The following is a 17524-nucleotide window of genomic DNA, read 5'->3' as shown; positions in this document are numbered from 1 at the left end:
CGGAAGACGTGATGGCGATCAATGATAGATCATAGTAGTAGTATTACTGGTCATCGAAAACCGTCTCACATCCATTAGCCACTAGTAGCACATTACATGTATACAATTGATCCGCCCAAAGTCATCCATATAATCCAGGTCAATATTAACATGGTCAACAGCTCTACAAACGTACAAACTCATGAACAAATGGGGCGACTTAACTAGATAGGCTTCTAGTACTGTCTGCCGAAGAGCGCCTCCTCCGCCGTCTTGAGGTTGTAAAGTTGTTCAGGTTGAACAGGCCGACAGTGTTCCCAAACCCAGCCAAGCAAAACGTAGAACTGCTGATGAACGGGGCGACGCGAGTGAAATGCAATCGCGGGATGAGGTTATCGCTTCTCCTGCGCCTCTGCGGAGAGGCAGGTGCGCGGCCCGATTGATGCTCCATGCTTGAACGCGTGTCAGATTCCTCCACACCGCGGCTTAGAGCAGTCAGAGGGGAGGTCGTGATACGTGAATCTTCCGGGTCAAAGGTCCATAGCTCCCAACGTTCTAGCGTGGAGGCGCTCAGTCCATGGGGAGATTCTATCGGCACTTTGGTATCGTCGTACTGTAGCTTCCGAAACGGTGGCCGCGGCCTGCGACGTACTCCGACAATCTTATCGCCAGCGACATCCCAGCTACCCCTCTCAAACACAGCATCAGCCACCCTGATCACGACCAAGCTTTGCCAGACAGACGTCGGGGGGTGCGAAGAGAGGAATCCTGCAGCTGGAGTGACATCCACGGGCCCTACGAGACGCGTTTCTGAGTCATCGCCCTCCGAGTTGATGAAAAAGGCATCATGGTTCCGTCGTAGATTTTCCTTCTCGGTTGCCCTACGCGAATGGACGCCGTGTGCAGATACAGGAAACATGGATGCATTCAGCGCTGAGCTTGTAGATGAGACGGAAGGCACTTTCGGTCGGTGAGTAGGCGTGGTGGCGCCATTGGAGACCACCGAGGCGCTACTACCACTCCGTGACCGATGTCCGAGGACACTCGTCCTGACCGCTGGCTGAGGCTGATTCCGCGGACAAGAGCATCGTCTTGTTGGCAGGTACAGATATGCACGATAGAAGAGGATGACCTGACCAACGGAGAAGGATATCAAGAAGTTTTCGCATGGTAACTCTCCGCATACGGTGCAAGTGCTCAGCTTCACTGGGGTAAGACGTAAGTGATTTATCTCCCCAAACGTCTCCTCCATTATGAAGAGGCATTCCCGCGTGCCTGCGTCCCACAGAGACACAATACCCGCTTGAGTGGCAGCTCCAATTACTACGTGGTTCTTCCCTCCGAGCTCCACTTTGCAGAGGTCGACCCTGCAAACCAGATCATGCGGGTTTCCGGCAGCAATCCAGCAATTGCGTACTAGCGGTCGATCTCGTTGTTCGATGTCGCAAAGTTCAAACGTCCCATCTTCAAGAGAGAAGCCGACCAACAAATGATTGTCGCCATGCACGGGCAACAGCATGGACTTGATGATCGACGCTGAGCGGGACGGTGCAACGTAGTGCGCCCTCGGCACTGCGTCAATCTCCCACTTCACAACGGAACCGTTCTCGTATGCCGCGTATAAGGAAATCTTGGGGATGGATGGCACGGTTTCTGACGGTTGGGAAGGCGTGAATGGAAGGATTGGAGCCGATGGGTGGTGCTGGGAAGTAGCAAACTGCAACTGTGCGACCGCGAATATAGCTGCATTTTCCAGTGAAAGCTGAGTGAGAGGTTTCACGCTATCCCTGCCGATCGACCATACCCCGATGATTCCAGTACCGGAGCCAACAGCACAGACAGTTCCCGCGTCGTTGACGGCTACAGTCATGAGTGTCGTCGCCGCCGATTGGGTACTAGAGCTGCATAGCAGGATCGAGGAGGTATCTACCGTGATATGTGTCCGCGTGTCGGTCCTCCAAATCACGACCTCATTTTGCAGCCCCAAGGTGACAACTACGCTGCCATTTTTGCTCGCAGCGATCACTTCGACATCGGTAGGGATTGCACGTGGGAGGGTAGTGAATGAGATCTCCTCCTCGACGGAAGACTCTTCTGAGCTTTGGGAGTCTCGCTCTGGGCGTTGACGCTTTTCTTCTAGAAGTTCCACATTCTTGAGAAGGTACAAGAGCAGCGCATACAGCAGAAGTGTCGTAATCGTGATCGGCACAACGATGATCTTTACAAGCCATAAGAGAGGCTTGACTGCGCGTGACCACAGCCGAGACAACCCGGACATGCGGGGCCGGGGAGCTCTCTCATTGTCTGTGATAACAACGTGATCCTTGTGTTGGCCTTCAGCAGACGCTAACACCAGAATAGTAGGGGATTCGACACGAATATGAATCAACGTGTCATCGGTGGGATTCAAAGTGTGCCAGATGCGAAAAGCGGGCGATACCAAGTCAGTGGCAGACATTCTGTTGTTCTGTCGGAGTGGACTGCGTGCGAGAGGACTTCTGAGGGTTTCCTTGTTGTGCAGACCAGATGGAGACGTAGCATAATACAGAGTTGCAGCAATAGCGAGCAGCTGAGTCGACATATAAGCATGCATCGCATGTGAAAAGACACAAATATACGCACCAGGAAAAGGCTGAGGTTTTTGCCCGATCGACCACGAATTGTGTTCTTCATAGCAGTGACAGTCTGACTCCAAGTTCTTGGTGGTGGGAGAGACCTAACGGTACTACCAGTGTTATTGATTGGCGCTAGATTGGTGTTCTGCCTGAGGAGCTCATCAAGCTAGAATTTGGATAGATGAGCTACATCCCGTTTGGTTTGACAAGATAGGACTCACCTCGAGACGCTGAATGTCGATAGATAGCACTGTTACGAAGAATGTGTGTACCAGGAACCAATGCGCAACCAGGACGACAATCGAGAAGGCGCAGAATTGGCGAATAGCGCCGGTGGAAAAGAAGGCAATGACACCGAGAACAGCGTTGTAAGAGACAACCTTCAACGTGTTGGATGTGCCTGCCCGGCTCAGGCCCTGCGCGATTCTCTCCTTGACAGGAATGGTGACTGAAGTCTTGAGCACCGCGTCGACCTAAATGTCGATTGAACATTGATCAGTCCAATGCAATCGCACGGTTACTACTTACTATGTGAAACATGTTCTCAGCACCGATGAACATGACAATTATAGGGAATAACTCCCTGAGATCATAGGTCAAAACGGTCATCAGCATGTCCAGGAAGACCAACGTACCAGGGAACCATTGTCACTCGAAAGCCAACCAGGGCACAGACGCTGAGACTTGTAATGGTACTTACTATCAGTTCGATGCAACCTGTCACGGCGAGGCCGAAGCCAGAATGTACAGTATCCATATGTCTCATCTCCTTCGCGCAATAGACGAAGAGACCGACATAGGCCATGTAGCAGAACACGGACAGGATACTAAAACGGCTTTTTGTGGAAGCGTCCTTGTCATACTGTAGCAGGCACGTTGGTGTGGGTTCCATTACGTCCATAGACAACTCACCTCAAGAGCGATCAGTTTGGGCGTTTGAGTTTGCACAAGCAGATCGCCACTATATCCGGCGGCCTCTTCAAGGGCTCGCAACCATTGAAAATGGCCCACATTACCAACGCAATCCCGGTCCGGAAAGAAGTATGTGAGGGCCAAAAACATAGCAGAATCAACATCCGAAGAGCTCGGATCACGAAGCTCGCGTCCAGCTAGGACCATGTCCGGACTGATGGGAATACCAGAGACGGTGACGTTATGCGAGAGATTGAGAGTATCCAAAATGTTTCCGTCCTCCGCTAAGGTGCTCTCATCATAATCCCACAACGCTAACGGGCTGATGGAGAAGCACGTGGCGCTGGCAGTCTTCAGGCATGGCACGCGTCGCTTCGCGAGAACACGCGATATGCGACGTTCCAGTTCGAGGGCCGAAAGCAACGTGTGCTGATCCAACGCTTCCAGACCATAGTCTTGGGACACCCTGCCGATGAGTATCCTCTCCGAGCGTAAGATTCCTTGCACGCCGCACTGTGCTCGCGCAACAGAATCCTCGCGTACACGCAGAGTACTATGTCCTTCCCAGAGTTGATGGAGGTCATGCTGCGCGAAGTAACTAGAGATGTCATCAGAAGGCACGAAAGGGTCGAGTGAGCTGAGTGTGAAGCCAGCAAAGAAGCGGGTCTCAGGTGACGAGTACACTGCGATAGCAGGGAACAAGAGCGAGGTGATGACGATTGAGGAAACGAGGATCAGTCGGACTTGATGGGTCGCACAGTGTCTGTGGGCAAGGGATACGATGGTGTCAATACTGCTGGATTCGACGAACTCGGGGGAGGACTCACATTCCAAACCGATGGAAGAATTTAGTCCCATATTCCCGGATACGTTGCAGCACTGCTGGCGTTGGAAGAGAGTACATGTCGCCTGGAGCACTTGCTGAATGCGGATAGATGTGGATCTAAGAAGATGAAACAGGACGCGTGAACAACCTGTTGGGGACAATGTAGGCATCAGCATTGTGCATTGTCCGCCTGTGAGAACTCACGAGCCCCGTCCGACCAGCACAAACCAATAGTCAAAGTAAGGGACCAGCACTCCTTGTGCGACTTTTCATCCGAAATGCAGTGTAGGCGATGATGCAAGTCTAAAGCCTGTCGAATGAATTATGCAACTCTTTGACGCCCGATGTGAACCCCCCGCGCGCGCGGTGATACCCGCAAAATTTCGACGGCCAGCCGTGAAGGCCATGAGGTTCGCGCGCGGATTCCGCTAGAGCAGGAAGAGTATAGCCGTTGAATTGCGGAAGCAAGGATAACAAGCATAGACTGTGACGCGATTAGCTGGCATTTTCCTCGTTGTTCCAGACATCGTACGGTCGGTGGTGTCCTCGACACCCAGCGCTGGAACGCTGATTGCCGGGCGATCGTGGCGGCGGCGTCGCACGTCTGCATGGCGTTCACAGTGTAGGCACAAATGACGGTTCAGTGCGCAAGAGGCACGTCTCAATGACCATCGACAATCCCATCATCCAATACTCCTGGTCGAAGCGTTGTCTAGATCACAGTTCCCACATTATACTATCGACCTTGGATCTCTGTCAAAGTAATTGCGTATCAGCCTGGTCGAATGCACCATTAGGACACTACGATGGCAAACAATATGATATTTCGTGTCAGATTGGCACATGCAGTTGGTGATTACCCCTCGCGAACGTCCGAGATCAGGAGAATGGTCCCAAGAAACTCAAGGTATGCCGCATCATCCGATACGGTTATGCCTTTTCTCATGCAGTACCTGCAGTACCCGCTAACCAGCCATCGAGCAACAATCCCCCTTATAACGTTGCACCACCTGCAAGCACTTGCACACGTGTCCGATGTTGTCTATTTATTGAAGCTTAGCATGCCGTCCCACCAGTACTTCTGATCTTCGAGGCGGCCCGGTGTTGAGACGTGGATGCAGCAGCTGACCCAGCAACGCCCCACCGAGGAGCCCCGTTCAGCGTACAAAACACTGATTCTGCTCATGCTGAACGGATGGCTTGCCCGTCCAAGGACGTCCGAAACAGATTTGTGGTGCCATGTTCTTGCAGACGCTCCTCTTCTTGCTTCTGCTCGACATAGCTCGGGCAGAGACGTTCCTGCCGAACGATGCACCACCTGGACCTATCGTTGACGTAGGATATGCCTCTTTCCTGGGCAACGACTCTATCCCTGGCGTGGAATTTTTTGGAGGCATACGATATGTACAACCACCTCTGGGGGATCTCCGATGGCGCGTTCCTCAAATTTTTAATGAGACGCCCAGGGAGCACAACATAACTGACGCAAGGACATGGGGCTCAATCTGTATGCAGCAGCCCGCTGAAGTAGGGTTTGGTTCCGAGGGTACGTGTAATCGCCATCCATCCAACAAACGGGATTCACGTAGCTCTTCTGCCCACTAGACTGCCTGACATTGAACATTTGGAAGTCGTCGACTACTCAAGCAGGGGATAACCTCCCTGTGGCGCTTTACATCCATGTAACGGGTTTTCGATTAGGCCTGCGTATATACTGTCTCGCTGACTATGGACAATCTACAGGGAGGCGGAAACTATGCGAACGTGTGTTAAGTCATCCGAGACATCAAAGATGCGGTCATTAACGACCATCGCTCTCAGAGCGCACAAGGCTTCCCCATGAACACATGGATTACTGAGAATAATGGATCCATTGTTGCCGTCAATATCCAATACCGACTAGGGCTGTGGGGTTTCCTCGCCTCCTCGGTCGTGCACGAGGATGGAGATTTGAACGTGGGGCTGTTGGACCAACGAGCTGCACTCGACTGGGTCAGACGGTATGCTGGCGAAGCGGTTGATGCTGTTGCCACAGTAGCTTAACTGTCCACGACAGGCACATCTACAGCTTCGGCGGTGACCCCGCCCAGATCACAGTAGCCGGACAAAGTGCAGTGGGATGCTTTATTACCAGCACTACGTGTCGATGCTGAAATATTGGGCAGGGCTCCGCGGACATAGTACACCAAATGGTATCGTACGGCGGTCAAGGGGAGCCGCCGTTCCAAGCTGCCGTACGTATACATACCTCATCCACGTTGCAGGAGCTGATTGACATACACATAACCGTATAGATCGCAGAGAGCATCGGAATGGATCCGTTTCTCACAAGCGAGCAATATGAGGTGTCATTCTACCTGTCCTATTTCTCCGCTCTCAAGTGACCCTTTCATCGCAGTACTGTTTTGCAAATGCCACAGCAATAGCCGGTTGTACGTCAGTCATCAATAACAGCTCGGAGGTCATGTCCTGCATGCGAGCCGCGCCCCTCTCTGCTCTGGTTGCAGCAGTCAACAATCGCCCGTCTGGCTGCAGCTATCTCCCTATTGTTGATGGGTCTTTCCTGCCTGACCTCCCGACTCGTTTACTAACTCGAGGAGAGTTCCACAAAATGCCTTTCATCGGAGGTCATGTCACGGATGATGGCTCTATCTTCGTTGAAAATCCTGCGGACTTCACGAACACTACCGAGGAATTCATGGCCGCCCTCAGGAAACGATACACGTTCCTGGTAGGTGACATTCTCAGATTTGCGGATGCGTTTTCACGTTAAGTCCAGTCGAATACGACGGCGGAGCGGATGATTGAACTATACCCCGAGAGCGACTTCCCATCTCAGTGGGAAAGAGCAAAGACTGCGTTCGGCGATACTGTGTTCACGTGCATGTAAGTCGCGTCGCGCCGTTAAATCTCGTAGTTGTTGGCTCAGATTGTCCTCCCTAGGGACTGGTATATCGCAAGTCTGCTGATAGCTGAAGGCAGGACAGATGTCTACAACTATCGATTCAATACTCCAGACCCGGTGCAGCTCGCTGCGAATCCGTGGGAGGGCGTGATGCATACTTCAGAGCTGTTCTTCCTCTTCCAAGGTCAGCCTTTGCACCACACATGATCCATTGTACGTGCATATTAAATGATCTTCCAGGTACCAAGTGAGTCTTCGAGCTAATAGCCTCCCACGACACAGCTGACCGTCATGTCGTAGTTCTGGTCCAAGTCCAAGTGACCCTGTTGCGAGGTTCGCTCCCTTTAATGCTTCAGAACAGGTGCTTTCGACGGAAACGATCGGATATTGGACAAGTTTCGCGCGTGCTTACAATCCGAATACCTACAAGCCACTCGCATCGTCTCCGGAGTGGCTGAATGCGGCGAGCCTCGCACGACTGGTAAATCAAGAGGGAAATACGACCTCTACGGAGTCACATATGGAGCAGCAGGAAACGAGATATATTGAACGATGTCTTTTCTGGATGGCGGTTGGTAACGATACCAGGGTGTGATTGTCTTCCTTCCATTTGTGTGTTGTTGGCATAAGCCTACACACACTTTGACAAATGCAGTTCCTTTGCTGCGTCTTATACGGGAAGTAGTCTTGCATACAACTTATCTCTGGATTTTCCAGTAATATCTTGATGCCGCATGTCAATGAGGAGGCTTTAAAAAAGTTTATATCAACTTGGAACAGAACTTGGAATGAGCCCACACTTAAATGAGCCCACACGATTGGATGTGACGTAACACCACTTCTGACGCGTATCGCCCCGGTTCCCGAGTCCAACTCAGACTCCAGAGCTCATTCTCACCCATCCTCCATGCAGTCCCTCCGACAGTTGTCCAAGGTCGCAGCGCGGTCAACTACAAGTAAAAGATGTAAGAATTGAAAACTGCGCATTCTTACCCGCGATTCACTTCATGATGCAGGGCTGCAGACCACTGCGGCGCGTCATGCCATCACTAACTTCACCATGCCTGCGATGTCCCCGACAATGACTGAAGGAGGGATTTCGTCGTGGAAGAAGAAGGAGGGAGAGAAGTTTTCTGCTGGTGATGTGCTGCTGGAAGTTGTGAGTATGTTTTTCGTGCAGTCGTACCAGTTTCTCAGCCGCATATACTGCCATACAGGAGACGGACAAAGCCACAATGGATGTTGAGGCCCCCGATGATGGTGTCATGGGCAAGATACTGGTATGAACTCTGCATGTGTTCCTGTACTCTCTCGTAACCTGCGAGAACCTATCAGGCCCCAGATGGTTCCAAGAACATCCCAGTCGGTCAGGTCATCGCTCTATTAGCAGAAGAGGGCGACGATATATCCAACCTACAACCTCCTGCGGATCTCAAGCCACCCGCCGCACCAAAACAAGAGGCCCCTCCAACACCCCCTCCCACCTCAACACCCACACCACCACCGCCCGCATCCATTCCGGAGAAGCAGCAAGGACAGCCGTCGCCGCCCGAAGGCCTCGCCCATCACCATATGCACCCTGAGAGTTCACACCCGCTGTTCCCATCCGTCGTCCGTCTTCTTGAGGAGGCTGGCATCCAGAACGCCGACGAGATTAAAGGCACAGGCGTCCGTGGGATGCTGACAAAGGGTGACGTACTTGCGTACTTGGGCAAGGCGAGCAGTCCGCTAGGCACATATAAGGTAGACATGACAGAGGGTGCGACTCCGCCGTCCCCGCCGTCCCCACCGCCTCAGAAGCAAGCGGTCCCTGTCCTGGATGGGGCTGCCGTGCGTAGGCTGATCGTCAATAACATGCTGCAAGCTTCATTGAAAGCGCAAGCAGCTGCAGGTGAGATAAGTGAATGTCTGCTGCCTGAAACTCACTGACAAACATTCTGAAGTTCCCAAAGTTGTCGCAGACTTCGACTCGATCATTGCAGACTATCTCCCTGCCACCGAGTCGACCCCTTCTGCTAAGGCCTCTCCCGCAAAAGCAGAGAAGGCTAGTGCTGGTGACTTAGAGAAGCTTCTCAAGGCGAGATGATACAGGTTGGAACTGTCATTCCTTCGATGACTTCTTGGGTTGCTGCTAATCCTCTTCACCCACAAACCGAAGAAGCAAGAGCCTTACACGCCACTAATAATACAATATGTATCCGGACTCTGGAGACCAATTACACAACATAATTGGTGATACCATTGAGCAAGAAAGTCCACACGATTCACCGAGGAGAGACTATTGGTTTATGAGTTCTCATCCAATGGCAGGCACTATCAACAGATCATCAGCGGGTATGGCATGGGCTTGAGACGTGACACGTACTCGGAATTCAATGAAACCATCTGAGTTTCCATCATCTCGAAATCGCGGACTGGGCATGATCAACTGTAAGCTGAGCAGTCCCTCCTCGTTGATACGCAATGAGGTTTTCGTTGAGCTTTGCAGAGCGCGCTGGGCGCGAGAGATGTGACGGAAGGAGTAGCTAGCAAGAAGCGTCAGCTCTGGACATTTTGGATGGCTCGTGCTTCGTTTGCCTGAAACTGATCTGCTCAGCACATTCGCAGGTCTCCAGGACCTCCTTGTCGTTTGGGTAATCCATCTACACAGACATACGGTTATTGGAAACATTTGAACGGAAAATCACCACGTAGGGACATACCTCGGTGCTGCCGAAGTTTCCTATCGCTTGCAATCGAAGCCTAGCTTGGGACGAAGGTAGAGCAGCTCTACCGGGAGGCGGCGGAGGATTGCATATAATTGTCAGTCTTTCGCATGAGGGGTCAAGCTCGGAGAGCGCATCTCGTAGCCAAGAAGACTAAGATGGCTCGTTGACAATCACTTATGTTGGATTTGGAGCCAGCTGGACAGACCTTCAAGATGACTTTCATAATACTGAAGATGTGTCTCAACACCACACATCCTAGATCATTTATACGGGACTCACCCACCATGGTGTCTCGTTGAAGTCGAGTTCCAGTATCGGCTCAGGGTCGAATGTAGTAACCTCGCAGGTTGCGGTAGGACCATTGGCATCTTCTGCTCTGATGCAAACTGTGAGGATTATGCTCAAGTAGCCCGTTGGGTCACATACACCAAAAGTGTCACCGGGTGTCCAGGGCCGGCGTAGGTAAGGCGCATTCCGGTGCCCTTGTCGGATCCGAAATACTGGTCGATGCGACCATTGCCGGAGCCTCTAGCAGGGTCTGGGTTATTGCGACCGGAGCCACCTTGGTTAAGATGTTCCTCCTCGTCATCTTCACCGTTATCTCCCCACTTTCTGAACCTAGAGGCGTTTGAAGCACTATTTGAAGCAGTTGCCGTACCGAAGACGTTCAGGCATTCTGTCAGGGTGTTCAAAGGAATCTCGAAGACGGCGCAGGAATCTTCTTCTTGTGAGGACTCCGGTGCCGAACCGGATGGAGGCTCTGGGTTGAAGATATATTCATCGAAGATGCCACTGAAGATATATGCCACGGCTGTGGCATTCGTCACCATCGAAGGCAGCAGAAGGCGAAGTGCATGATTACCTACCGAGCAGGCTGCGCGCTTCCTCAACGAAGATGGCAAGTCCTGCAGCACTGGCTCGAACTGTAGCGCGCTGAGTATAATTGAGCATTCAAACTGGATGTATGCGGCCGAGCCTCACCCACATTGTTGAAGCTGATACCTCGCAAGAGTGCCACAAAATACCGTAAGTCATGGACAGATGCTATCAAAGTCTCCGAGAATGTCATATAGCCAGAATGGATATGCGCTAAAATGCTAGCCCTTACCTTGTCCTGATCCTCCTGACTCATAGCGTAGACGGGCTATTAATGGCTACGTTCGGTATGATGTAGATCGGTGCGAGAGAACGCGCCGCGTCATGTAGAGCGTCTGTCACATCGTGACTGCGATGGTAACGCGGTGACGGGCTGACATGAAGCCTAATGCCATCTGCTACATCCCCTGCAGTCGTCGTCGCTTGGGCCATCGCTCTTCTCGGACTGTTATATCTAGAATCGCTTCCAATTTCCAGCCGCGGCATTGAAGGGTCTCCGTGATGAAACAGCTCACTGTTGTGAATCATACGGGCGAGATCCTGACCCTCGAGAACGGCTCAGAAACACAGCGTGATCTCCGAGTCCTTTTGCCTTCTCTTTCATCGACAACCAAGCTCTCGAGGTCTTCCCGTGACATCAAGCTCTCGTCTGTGCTCAACAAAAACGGGGCGGATAAGGAGTGGACCATCGCTGCGAGGAGCTTTACCATCCGCTTACCTATGACGGTGGGAACTTCGTGGAAAGTGGTGTCCGTTCCTGAGGACTGCCCATGGAGACTGTACAGGAGCAAAGTACGGCCTCGCAAGTCATATATATTGAACTATATGCTGAATGTGTTCATTCGTGCTTCCAAGTAGGTCTCCCGGAAGCACCATATGCTGTTGATTTTGCGCCGTCGAGACCTGTCATCTTTCCTCTCGGGAATGCCGGACTCCCTGCCTCTGTCTTCACTCATGCTGCCTGGTATGCATATTTGAATCATATGTAGCTTTTGATGATCCTAAACTCTGCACTATGACAATTCCAGGGACACACGATACGTGAGTCTTACGATTTACGTATCCAAGTGCACTGTGCGCTGACTGAATCTAGTATGGCATTCTATGGTTGGCCCATCTCCCAGTGTCAATCACTTGCGACCCCTCTGGAGAACCAGCTCCATTCCGGCATCCGTGTCATCGACATCCGTCTTGCAATGGTCGACAATCATCTCATTGCATATCACGGATTGTACCCGCAACAAGCTTCGTTTCAGGAGGTTATTTCGGTATTACATGCCTTCCTTACCGCACCAGCTACATGTCGCGAAACCATCGTCATGTCGATCAAGCAGGAGGACTTCGTGACGTCGTCGCAGGCACTGTTCTCGAGGCTGGTGCACGACGAGATCATGAACGGGCCTGGCGGGCGAGGCATGTGGTTCCTCGAGAACAGGATACCTGATCTTGGAGAAGTCCGCGGCAAGGTGGTCATGTTCTCTCGGTTCGGAGGTGATGGTGCGGGATGGGAGGGAGGTCTAGAAGGTTTAGGTATACACCCTACTACTTGGCCTGACAGCGCGAAACCCGGTTTCACTTGGCAATGTAAGAACACGTTGATTCGGACGCATGACTGGTACGCTTTATGCTAACAACAGGCATGCACTCAGTGCTAATCGATATTTTAGGTACAACATACCCTCATTCCTTTCTATACCTGAAAAGACAGTCCTCGCCGCTGAGATTCTCCTTCCTCCTAAGGACCAGACCACATTTCCCACGCTTGCTATCAGTTATTTCTCAGCCTCCAGTTTTCCTCTCGCATTTCCGCCGACGGTGGCACGCGGCTTTGGTTGGCCCAAATTGGGCTTGGGCGTTGAAGGTGTCAATGGGCGCGCTGGGAAGTGGCTGCTCGATATGCTTACCGGTCAAGCGGCTGCTGCGCATGCTCCTGACGGCGAGCAGCGGATATCCATAAGCGAGAAGGGAGGAGCTAGCGTGCGGATCAGAGGCTGGGCGTTGCTTGATTTCTATCGGGACCCGGAGGACAACGGTATCGTACCATTGCTTGTGGAGTGCAACTTTAGAGGTAGGAAGGTAGGAGAGGAGGGTTGGCAGTAATCCCGGGACGTTGGGAGACGGACTCTTGCTTTCATTTGGACATCTATCATCGGCGGACTTTCTGGATCCGGATCGTATTGTCTTCTTGCTTTGCTTATGCTCATCTTGCTGTCGTCTTAAGTATCGGCGCGGCTGCGCATAACCATATAATGTATGTCATTTCTACTGATATGGTATTGCAATTTGACTATTGGCTCATTGATTTTTCATCGCAGCATAATTAGATACCACAGAGTAAGACGTTGCCGAACATTTGCTTCTAGAACATCGATCAGACACACTACTAGATGGTGTCCGTGTATTGCTTCCCATATGCGAATTAGTAATTCGAGTGTCAGGCAGTGCAGGATAGCCAACCATTGTCTGCACTCAAGCGGCCTCGAGCGCGTCAACATCAGTCCGTTCTCCATCTGAGCCCTTCTTCTTTGTCCAGTCGTAGAAATGAGTCTGAGGAGCGGGCCTCCATGAATCCAGAGCGTCTACAGCAGCCTTTCCCCAGTCGAAACTATCGTGAGCGCTGTGATCCGACGGGCCGTCGACGAACTGTACGAGAGCCTCATTTTGAGGCGCGATGAAACCTTCACATACGCCGTTACGAATGAGTTCGCGGAGCGGATTGAAAAAACCCAGGACGTTCATAACGATGATGGCTGCATATTTGTCAGAATCGTGCTCCAGAGAGATGATATTTGATATTCGGCGTACGCTTCTCGTGGATCCCAAGTTGCGTCCAACAAATCGCCTCGAGAACCTGTTCAAACATCAGCGACGTCACGCAATAGCATCCAGCCCTCTTGCTAACCTCCTCAAATGTACCGTATCCACCAGGAAGAGCGATGAAACCACATGATTTTCTGGCCATTTCTGTCTTGCGCTCGTGCATAGAATTAACCACAATCTGTTCGACATCCGAATGTTGAGTTCCGGTTGAATTGGCGTTGCTGAACAAGCACACTCACAGTCTCTACCTGAAAATTGAAATGTCAGTCGCGTATCATGTCGGAGATCATAACAATCTTCTAAATACCCTTTCTCGGCCTTTCTCGTTCAGCAATACTGCAGGTCCTCGTCGATTCGCGACTTGATCTACCTCGCCCCCGGCAGCGACCATTGCATACGGAACGATGCCGGTGACATCACCTCCAGCCTCCGATGCCGCTCCAGACACGGCGCCCATAATGCCTAGCGATCCGCCACCATAGACAAGCGGTCTTTTTGCTTTGGCCAGAGCTGTCCCTAGAGCTGGTAGTGCGAGAGGCGAGTTTCAGCGTCATCGTTCATTTTAGCCGGCCAGCTTTATGCATACACCGTGCTGCTTGTATGAAAGCTTGCTGGCGTCCACAGGACGAAGCGCAGTATACTGCTACTGCTCGGGTTATTGGAGGTTGCATTCTTCTCTAAATGTAATTACTGGAGGAAGTGCGAAGTTCGTCAACGCCTTTTGCGGAAGAGAAACTCGTGTACGAGAAGGAACGTCATGCTCACCTGGGTTTGTGAACTTTGAAGATCGGAATTCAACTCTGTGTTACTACAAGTAAATGTAGATCTCGAGTCAGCAATGTGACCATCGCGATGGTACTACAGCACCTGCGACACAGACTTAAGCTGTACCGATTTACGAGTGTGTTTCAATGGCTCAGTGAGCGCGATAAGTGGAGCAGTTGATTTGCAGCGGTCCCGTTCGTTGTAATGCTGATTCACTTGTTATCATGCCTGTCACTATATTTGAGACAGGATTATTGTACACCCGGGCGATCCGAGTCGATCACTTTGTGGCGTTGTGGCTATCACCGTTGCTTGACCTCTTAGGCTTTCTACTGTCATGGAGGAACCTTTAAACTATTCATGTTTGCAATACTACGTATCCTAATGTATAAGCTTTGTCTCTGTAACCCATCATGCTAGAAAGTGCGCAGAGATGGCACTCGCTTGCGCGATCTAGTTGTCGCACCCCCAAATTAACCGGATCCTGCTTCACGTGTAAGATGGAAAGTGCATCTCCGCCGATGTCCTGAATAGTTGACTCATCTTCGGAGCTATCGAACGGCCGAGCAAAGGACGGCACCGTCAAAGTGCTCGAACAGCCTTGGGGGTGAAGCGGCTGCTTCACAGGTATAGATTATTGGAGACCGGCCTCAGCGAAGTGTGCAGGCTGATCAAGCCAGGCTCTTGCACGGTCTGTGAACGTGTATGTTTACATAAAATTGTGCTGGCACGGGTAATGCATACGCAGATTATGCTCTAACCATCATGCGTCTCGCTACAGTTTAGCAGTCGGTCTCGTTCAAAAAGCAACGCCGCTACTGGGAATACCACTAAAGGACAAAGCACTGCAATTTGAAGATCAAGACGAATAGAACGAGGAATGACGTGGCAAGTATGTGAAAAGGCGACCTCGTCAAGAATGGCTTCTACCTCGCCTATCAGCTGATCTAGACTCGCTGCGGATTGATATTGAAGGCTCGTGTTCTCTCCACCTGCTGTCATTTTCCTTCTCGTAAACCCATGTGATGCTTCGAAGAATTTTCTAGTGAGACTCGTCCTAGTCAAAATAAGTGTTTGCTGCTGATAGATTAGCCAAAGGTACAGATAGAACCGAAATTAATATCGCCATCGCATCTATGGGATAGCCGTCATCTTCACTGATCCCATCAATGTGCTGGAGGTGACAGTCGTACCAATGTATCTGGTCGAAAAGGGGATCCAATAGGCGTTTACTATCGCAGGCAGACTTACGGAGGATGCACACATTGACGGTGCAAGTGAGAGGAACCCACATCGCTCTCAGCCATGCTTGGCAACCGGGAGCACAGCCTTTCGGGCCTTGGGGCCTCGAGGACTTATTGAATGGAGGATACGAGACCCTCATTGCGCGATATTGTTCTAGAAGCCAGTATAGAGATGTCCGGGGGCCCTAGAAGCCATCTGAGCTCTTGAGAGGCTCAACAGAAGACGATAATCTCGCGGACGTGACGGTCAAGATTACCCACGCGGAGAGATAAGATCAAGAGAACACCTGCGTTCAATATAATGGCCCGCTGCCGGTCGTCTCGGCGTTTCTGCAATGCGCCAGAGAAGCCATCCCGTGAAGCACCCCATTTAGCGAGAATCCCTCCGTATCTGTAATTGGTGCCTCGAGGAGACATGCTTTCGCTTCGTGAAGGTGGCCTCTAGTCGCCTGCGTCCAAACGCGTTGCCCAAGAGATCATTATTGACCCGTGCAAAAGGCATGGGGACGTCATTGAACTGTCATAGAACTCGTTTTCAACGTACGCATATGATGCACCGACCCACTTTGGAGGCACAGAGGTAGAGCGAGGCTCACGCGCCATATCTGCTGGAACGATCATCAGCATTGGGGTGCCTCGGAACAGCAAGCGAACGGCCATATTGACGCACAGCTCACGAGGCCGCGAAGGAGACGCCATAGAACTTATTTGATAGCAGGGCATGTCTTGCGACCACATAGAAGCGCCAGGTCCGAAATGAAAGCCAATACAAGATTCATCAACTATTCAGATGTGGCCAAGAATATCTCATCCGAACTGGAGTATCCACCCGAACAGTAACTGCGCAGCGAAGCGTTGTTCGAATATACGCAGCCGGAGTGGGGACGAAAATACTGACAGTCCTTTGGTAAATGAAACTGCGCTGTCGAAGCTCCGAGTATACCTACTACTCTACCGCTGACATGCCCTCGTGTCGACTTCTATAGCATACGCTATTAATATGCAGCGTCGAGGGACCTTTAGTTCCGTTTTAGAACTGTAGATTAAGGAACATTTAAAGGCGTCGGAAGCATTGTGCATCACCGTTGAATAACAATGTCGCCTCCACAAGATCGGGCAGTTGACTTGCTTTGCAGTCGCTCATGGTCGACCATAATAACTCATAGGCGCGAAGGAACACGACATCGAAGTCGTGGCAGCCATGCGCTTGCATGAACAGGATTATCTACTCACGCGAGAAGGATCTCGGCCATCAGGATCGCTTGTGCGTGAAAGGTGAAGGGTGCCACAGTGGCTGCACGAGACATTAAGCCATTACAAGTGGTGCACGCGCAGCAGAGAATGCCAGTGCAGTGAGAAACAACAGCAATGTGTCCTGAAGATCGATTGAGGCAGAGACCAACGAGTCGCGGCCGATATCCTTCCTTTCAATGACATCTCCTTAGAACTCGCGAACAGAAGTGTGATTGCTGAGAAGCGGATATCATCATATCCAGGGTTCAAGCTTCGAGCCTGAGGATAAACCTTTCACGAATTTATCGAGAACGTACATAGCCCTGCCGAGAAAAGTTGATCGCTGCGCCGATGGCCGCCGCACTCCCTGAGACGTTCCAGCCGCCTACCACAAAATAGCCAACTGTGCGTTACTGCCTCCTGTGGGAGCCGAGCTGCGCAATTTGGCCACAGAACATGTCATCAATGGTTACGAGCACATATCCGGAGGTGATGGTGATAATGGTGAAGCACATCCTCGCTCGATAACAAATTGATGGGGGGCATCACGATGGCCAAAAAGACCGTGGAAGTGACACCTGAAGGAGGATTTACGGTGACGACGGATTAAGGGGCAAAGTCAAGACGGCCAAGCTTCCAAT

The 17524-nt window shown here is 51.5% G+C and overlaps 6 protein-coding genes across 6 annotated transcripts; 3 read left to right on the top strand and 3 right to left on the bottom strand.

The window, feature by feature from the left end:
- Positions 1-13: 13 nt before the first annotated feature.
- On the bottom strand, positions 14-4640 carry LAESUDRAFT_671705 (uncharacterized protein). Its single transcript, XM_040905471.1, has 8 exons — positions 4537-4640; positions 4334-4480; positions 3507-4269; positions 3230-3456; positions 3123-3177; positions 2816-3067; positions 2602-2760; positions 14-2548 (listed from the first exon to the last, which is right to left on the bottom strand). The coding sequence occupies exons 2-8, from the start codon at positions 4408-4410 to the stop codon at positions 200-202; spliced, it is 3882 nt and encodes a 1293-aa protein (XP_040769320.1). The 5' UTR covers positions 4411-4480; positions 4537-4640; the 3' UTR covers positions 14-199.
- Positions 4641-5571: 931 nt separating this feature from the next.
- LAESUDRAFT_642269 (carboxyesterase) lies at positions 5572-7832 on the top strand (the record flags this gene model as incomplete). Its single annotated transcript, XM_040903722.1, has 11 exons — positions 5572-5878; positions 5938-6014; positions 6154-6332; positions 6389-6446; positions 6498-6566; positions 6627-6677; positions 6731-7063; positions 7112-7218; positions 7276-7421; positions 7478-7484; positions 7538-7832. 11 exons carry the CDS (start codon positions 5572-5574, stop codon positions 7830-7832), a joined length of 1629 nt encoding a protein of 542 aa, XP_040769319.1.
- Positions 7833-8144: 312 nt separating this feature from the next.
- Positions 8145-9323, top strand: LAESUDRAFT_734376 (single hybrid motif-containing protein; the record flags this gene model as incomplete). The annotated part of the gene is made up of 5 exons (XM_040910504.1): positions 8145-8202; positions 8254-8396; positions 8455-8517; positions 8573-9128; positions 9181-9323. The coding sequence occupies 5 exons, from the start codon at positions 8145-8147 to the stop codon at positions 9321-9323; spliced, it is 963 nt and encodes a 320-aa protein (XP_040769318.1).
- Positions 9324-9395: 72 nt separating this feature from the next.
- Positions 9396-11098, bottom strand: LAESUDRAFT_720822 (Rad1-domain-containing protein). The gene is made up of 9 exons (XM_040907893.1): positions 11054-11098; positions 10931-10999; positions 10812-10878; positions 10372-10756; positions 10229-10321; positions 10151-10172; positions 9940-10095; positions 9815-9879; positions 9396-9762 (listed from the first exon to the last, which is right to left on the bottom strand). The coding sequence occupies exons 1-9, from the start codon at positions 11075-11077 to the stop codon at positions 9534-9536; spliced, it is 1110 nt and encodes a 369-aa protein (XP_040769317.1). The 5' UTR covers positions 11078-11098; the 3' UTR covers positions 9396-9533.
- Positions 11099-11915: 817 nt separating this feature from the next.
- Positions 11916-12921, top strand: LAESUDRAFT_643034 (PLC-like phosphodiesterase; the record flags this gene model as incomplete). The annotated part of the gene is made up of 2 exons (XM_040903760.1): positions 11916-12436; positions 12489-12921. The coding sequence occupies 2 exons, from the start codon at positions 11916-11918 to the stop codon at positions 12919-12921; spliced, it is 954 nt and encodes a 317-aa protein (XP_040769316.1).
- A 206-nt stretch (positions 12922-13127) lies between these two features.
- Positions 13128-14649, bottom strand: LAESUDRAFT_671692 (uncharacterized protein). Its single transcript, XM_040905470.1, has 8 exons — positions 14522-14649; positions 14407-14449; positions 14228-14331; positions 13949-14163; positions 13881-13889; positions 13724-13819; positions 13627-13672; positions 13128-13571 (listed from the first exon to the last, which is right to left on the bottom strand). Exons 3-8 carry the CDS (start codon positions 14310-14312, stop codon positions 13291-13293), a joined length of 732 nt encoding a protein of 243 aa, XP_040769315.1. The 5' UTR covers positions 14313-14331; positions 14407-14449; positions 14522-14649; the 3' UTR covers positions 13128-13290.
- Between the last annotated feature and the right edge of the window lie 2875 nt (positions 14650-17524).

The sequence above is a fragment of the Laetiporus sulphureus genome, assembly GCF_001632365.1.
Source record: "Laetiporus sulphureus 93-53 unplaced genomic scaffold LAESUscaffold_3, whole genome shotgun sequence".
NCBI classification, from domain to species: Eukaryota; Fungi; Basidiomycota; class Agaricomycetes; order Polyporales; family Laetiporaceae; genus Laetiporus; species Laetiporus sulphureus.
Note: the sequence above shows the minus strand (reverse complement) of the source record. Positions and strands in the feature narration are given on the sequence as shown.

Excerpts from the sequence above, each read along its gene's own strand:
- LAESUDRAFT_671692 (XM_040905470.1), bottom strand. The coding sequence starts at position 14,312 with ATGCAACCTCCAATAACCCGAGCAGTAGCAGTATACTGCGCTTCGTCC. Across the intron at positions 13,673-13,723 it reads GATACGGTACATTTGAGGAG|GTTCTCGAGGCGATTTGTTG; the intron begins GTTAGCAAGAGG and ends ATGTTTGAACAG. Across the intron at positions 13,572-13,626 it reads ACTTGGGATCCACGAGAAGC|CCATCATCGTTATGAACGTC; the intron begins GTACGCCGAATA and ends ACAAATATGCAG.
- LAESUDRAFT_720822 (XM_040907893.1), bottom strand. The coding sequence starts at position 11,077 with ATGAGTCAGGAGGATCAGGACAAG. Across the intron at positions 10,879-10,930 it reads GAGGTATCAGCTTCAACAAT|CGCGCTACAGTTCGAGCCAG; the intron begins GTGGGTGAGGCT and ends AATTATACTCAG. Across the intron at positions 10,096-10,150 it reads TTATGAAAGTCATCTTGAAG|TCTTCTTGGCTACGAGATGC; the intron begins GTCTGTCCAGCT and ends GAGCCATCTTAG.
- LAESUDRAFT_671705 (XM_040905471.1), bottom strand. The coding sequence starts at position 4,410 with ATGTACTCTCTTCCAACGCCAGCAGTGCTGCAACGTATCCGGGAATAT. Across the intron at positions 3,068-3,122 it reads CTGAGAACATGTTTCACATA|GTCGACGCGGTGCTCAAGAC; the intron begins GTAAGTAGTAAC and ends ATCGACATTTAG. Across the intron at positions 2,549-2,601 it reads AAAACCTCAGCCTTTTCCTG|CTGCTCGCTATTGCTGCAAC; the intron begins GTGCGTATATTT and ends ATGTCGACTCAG.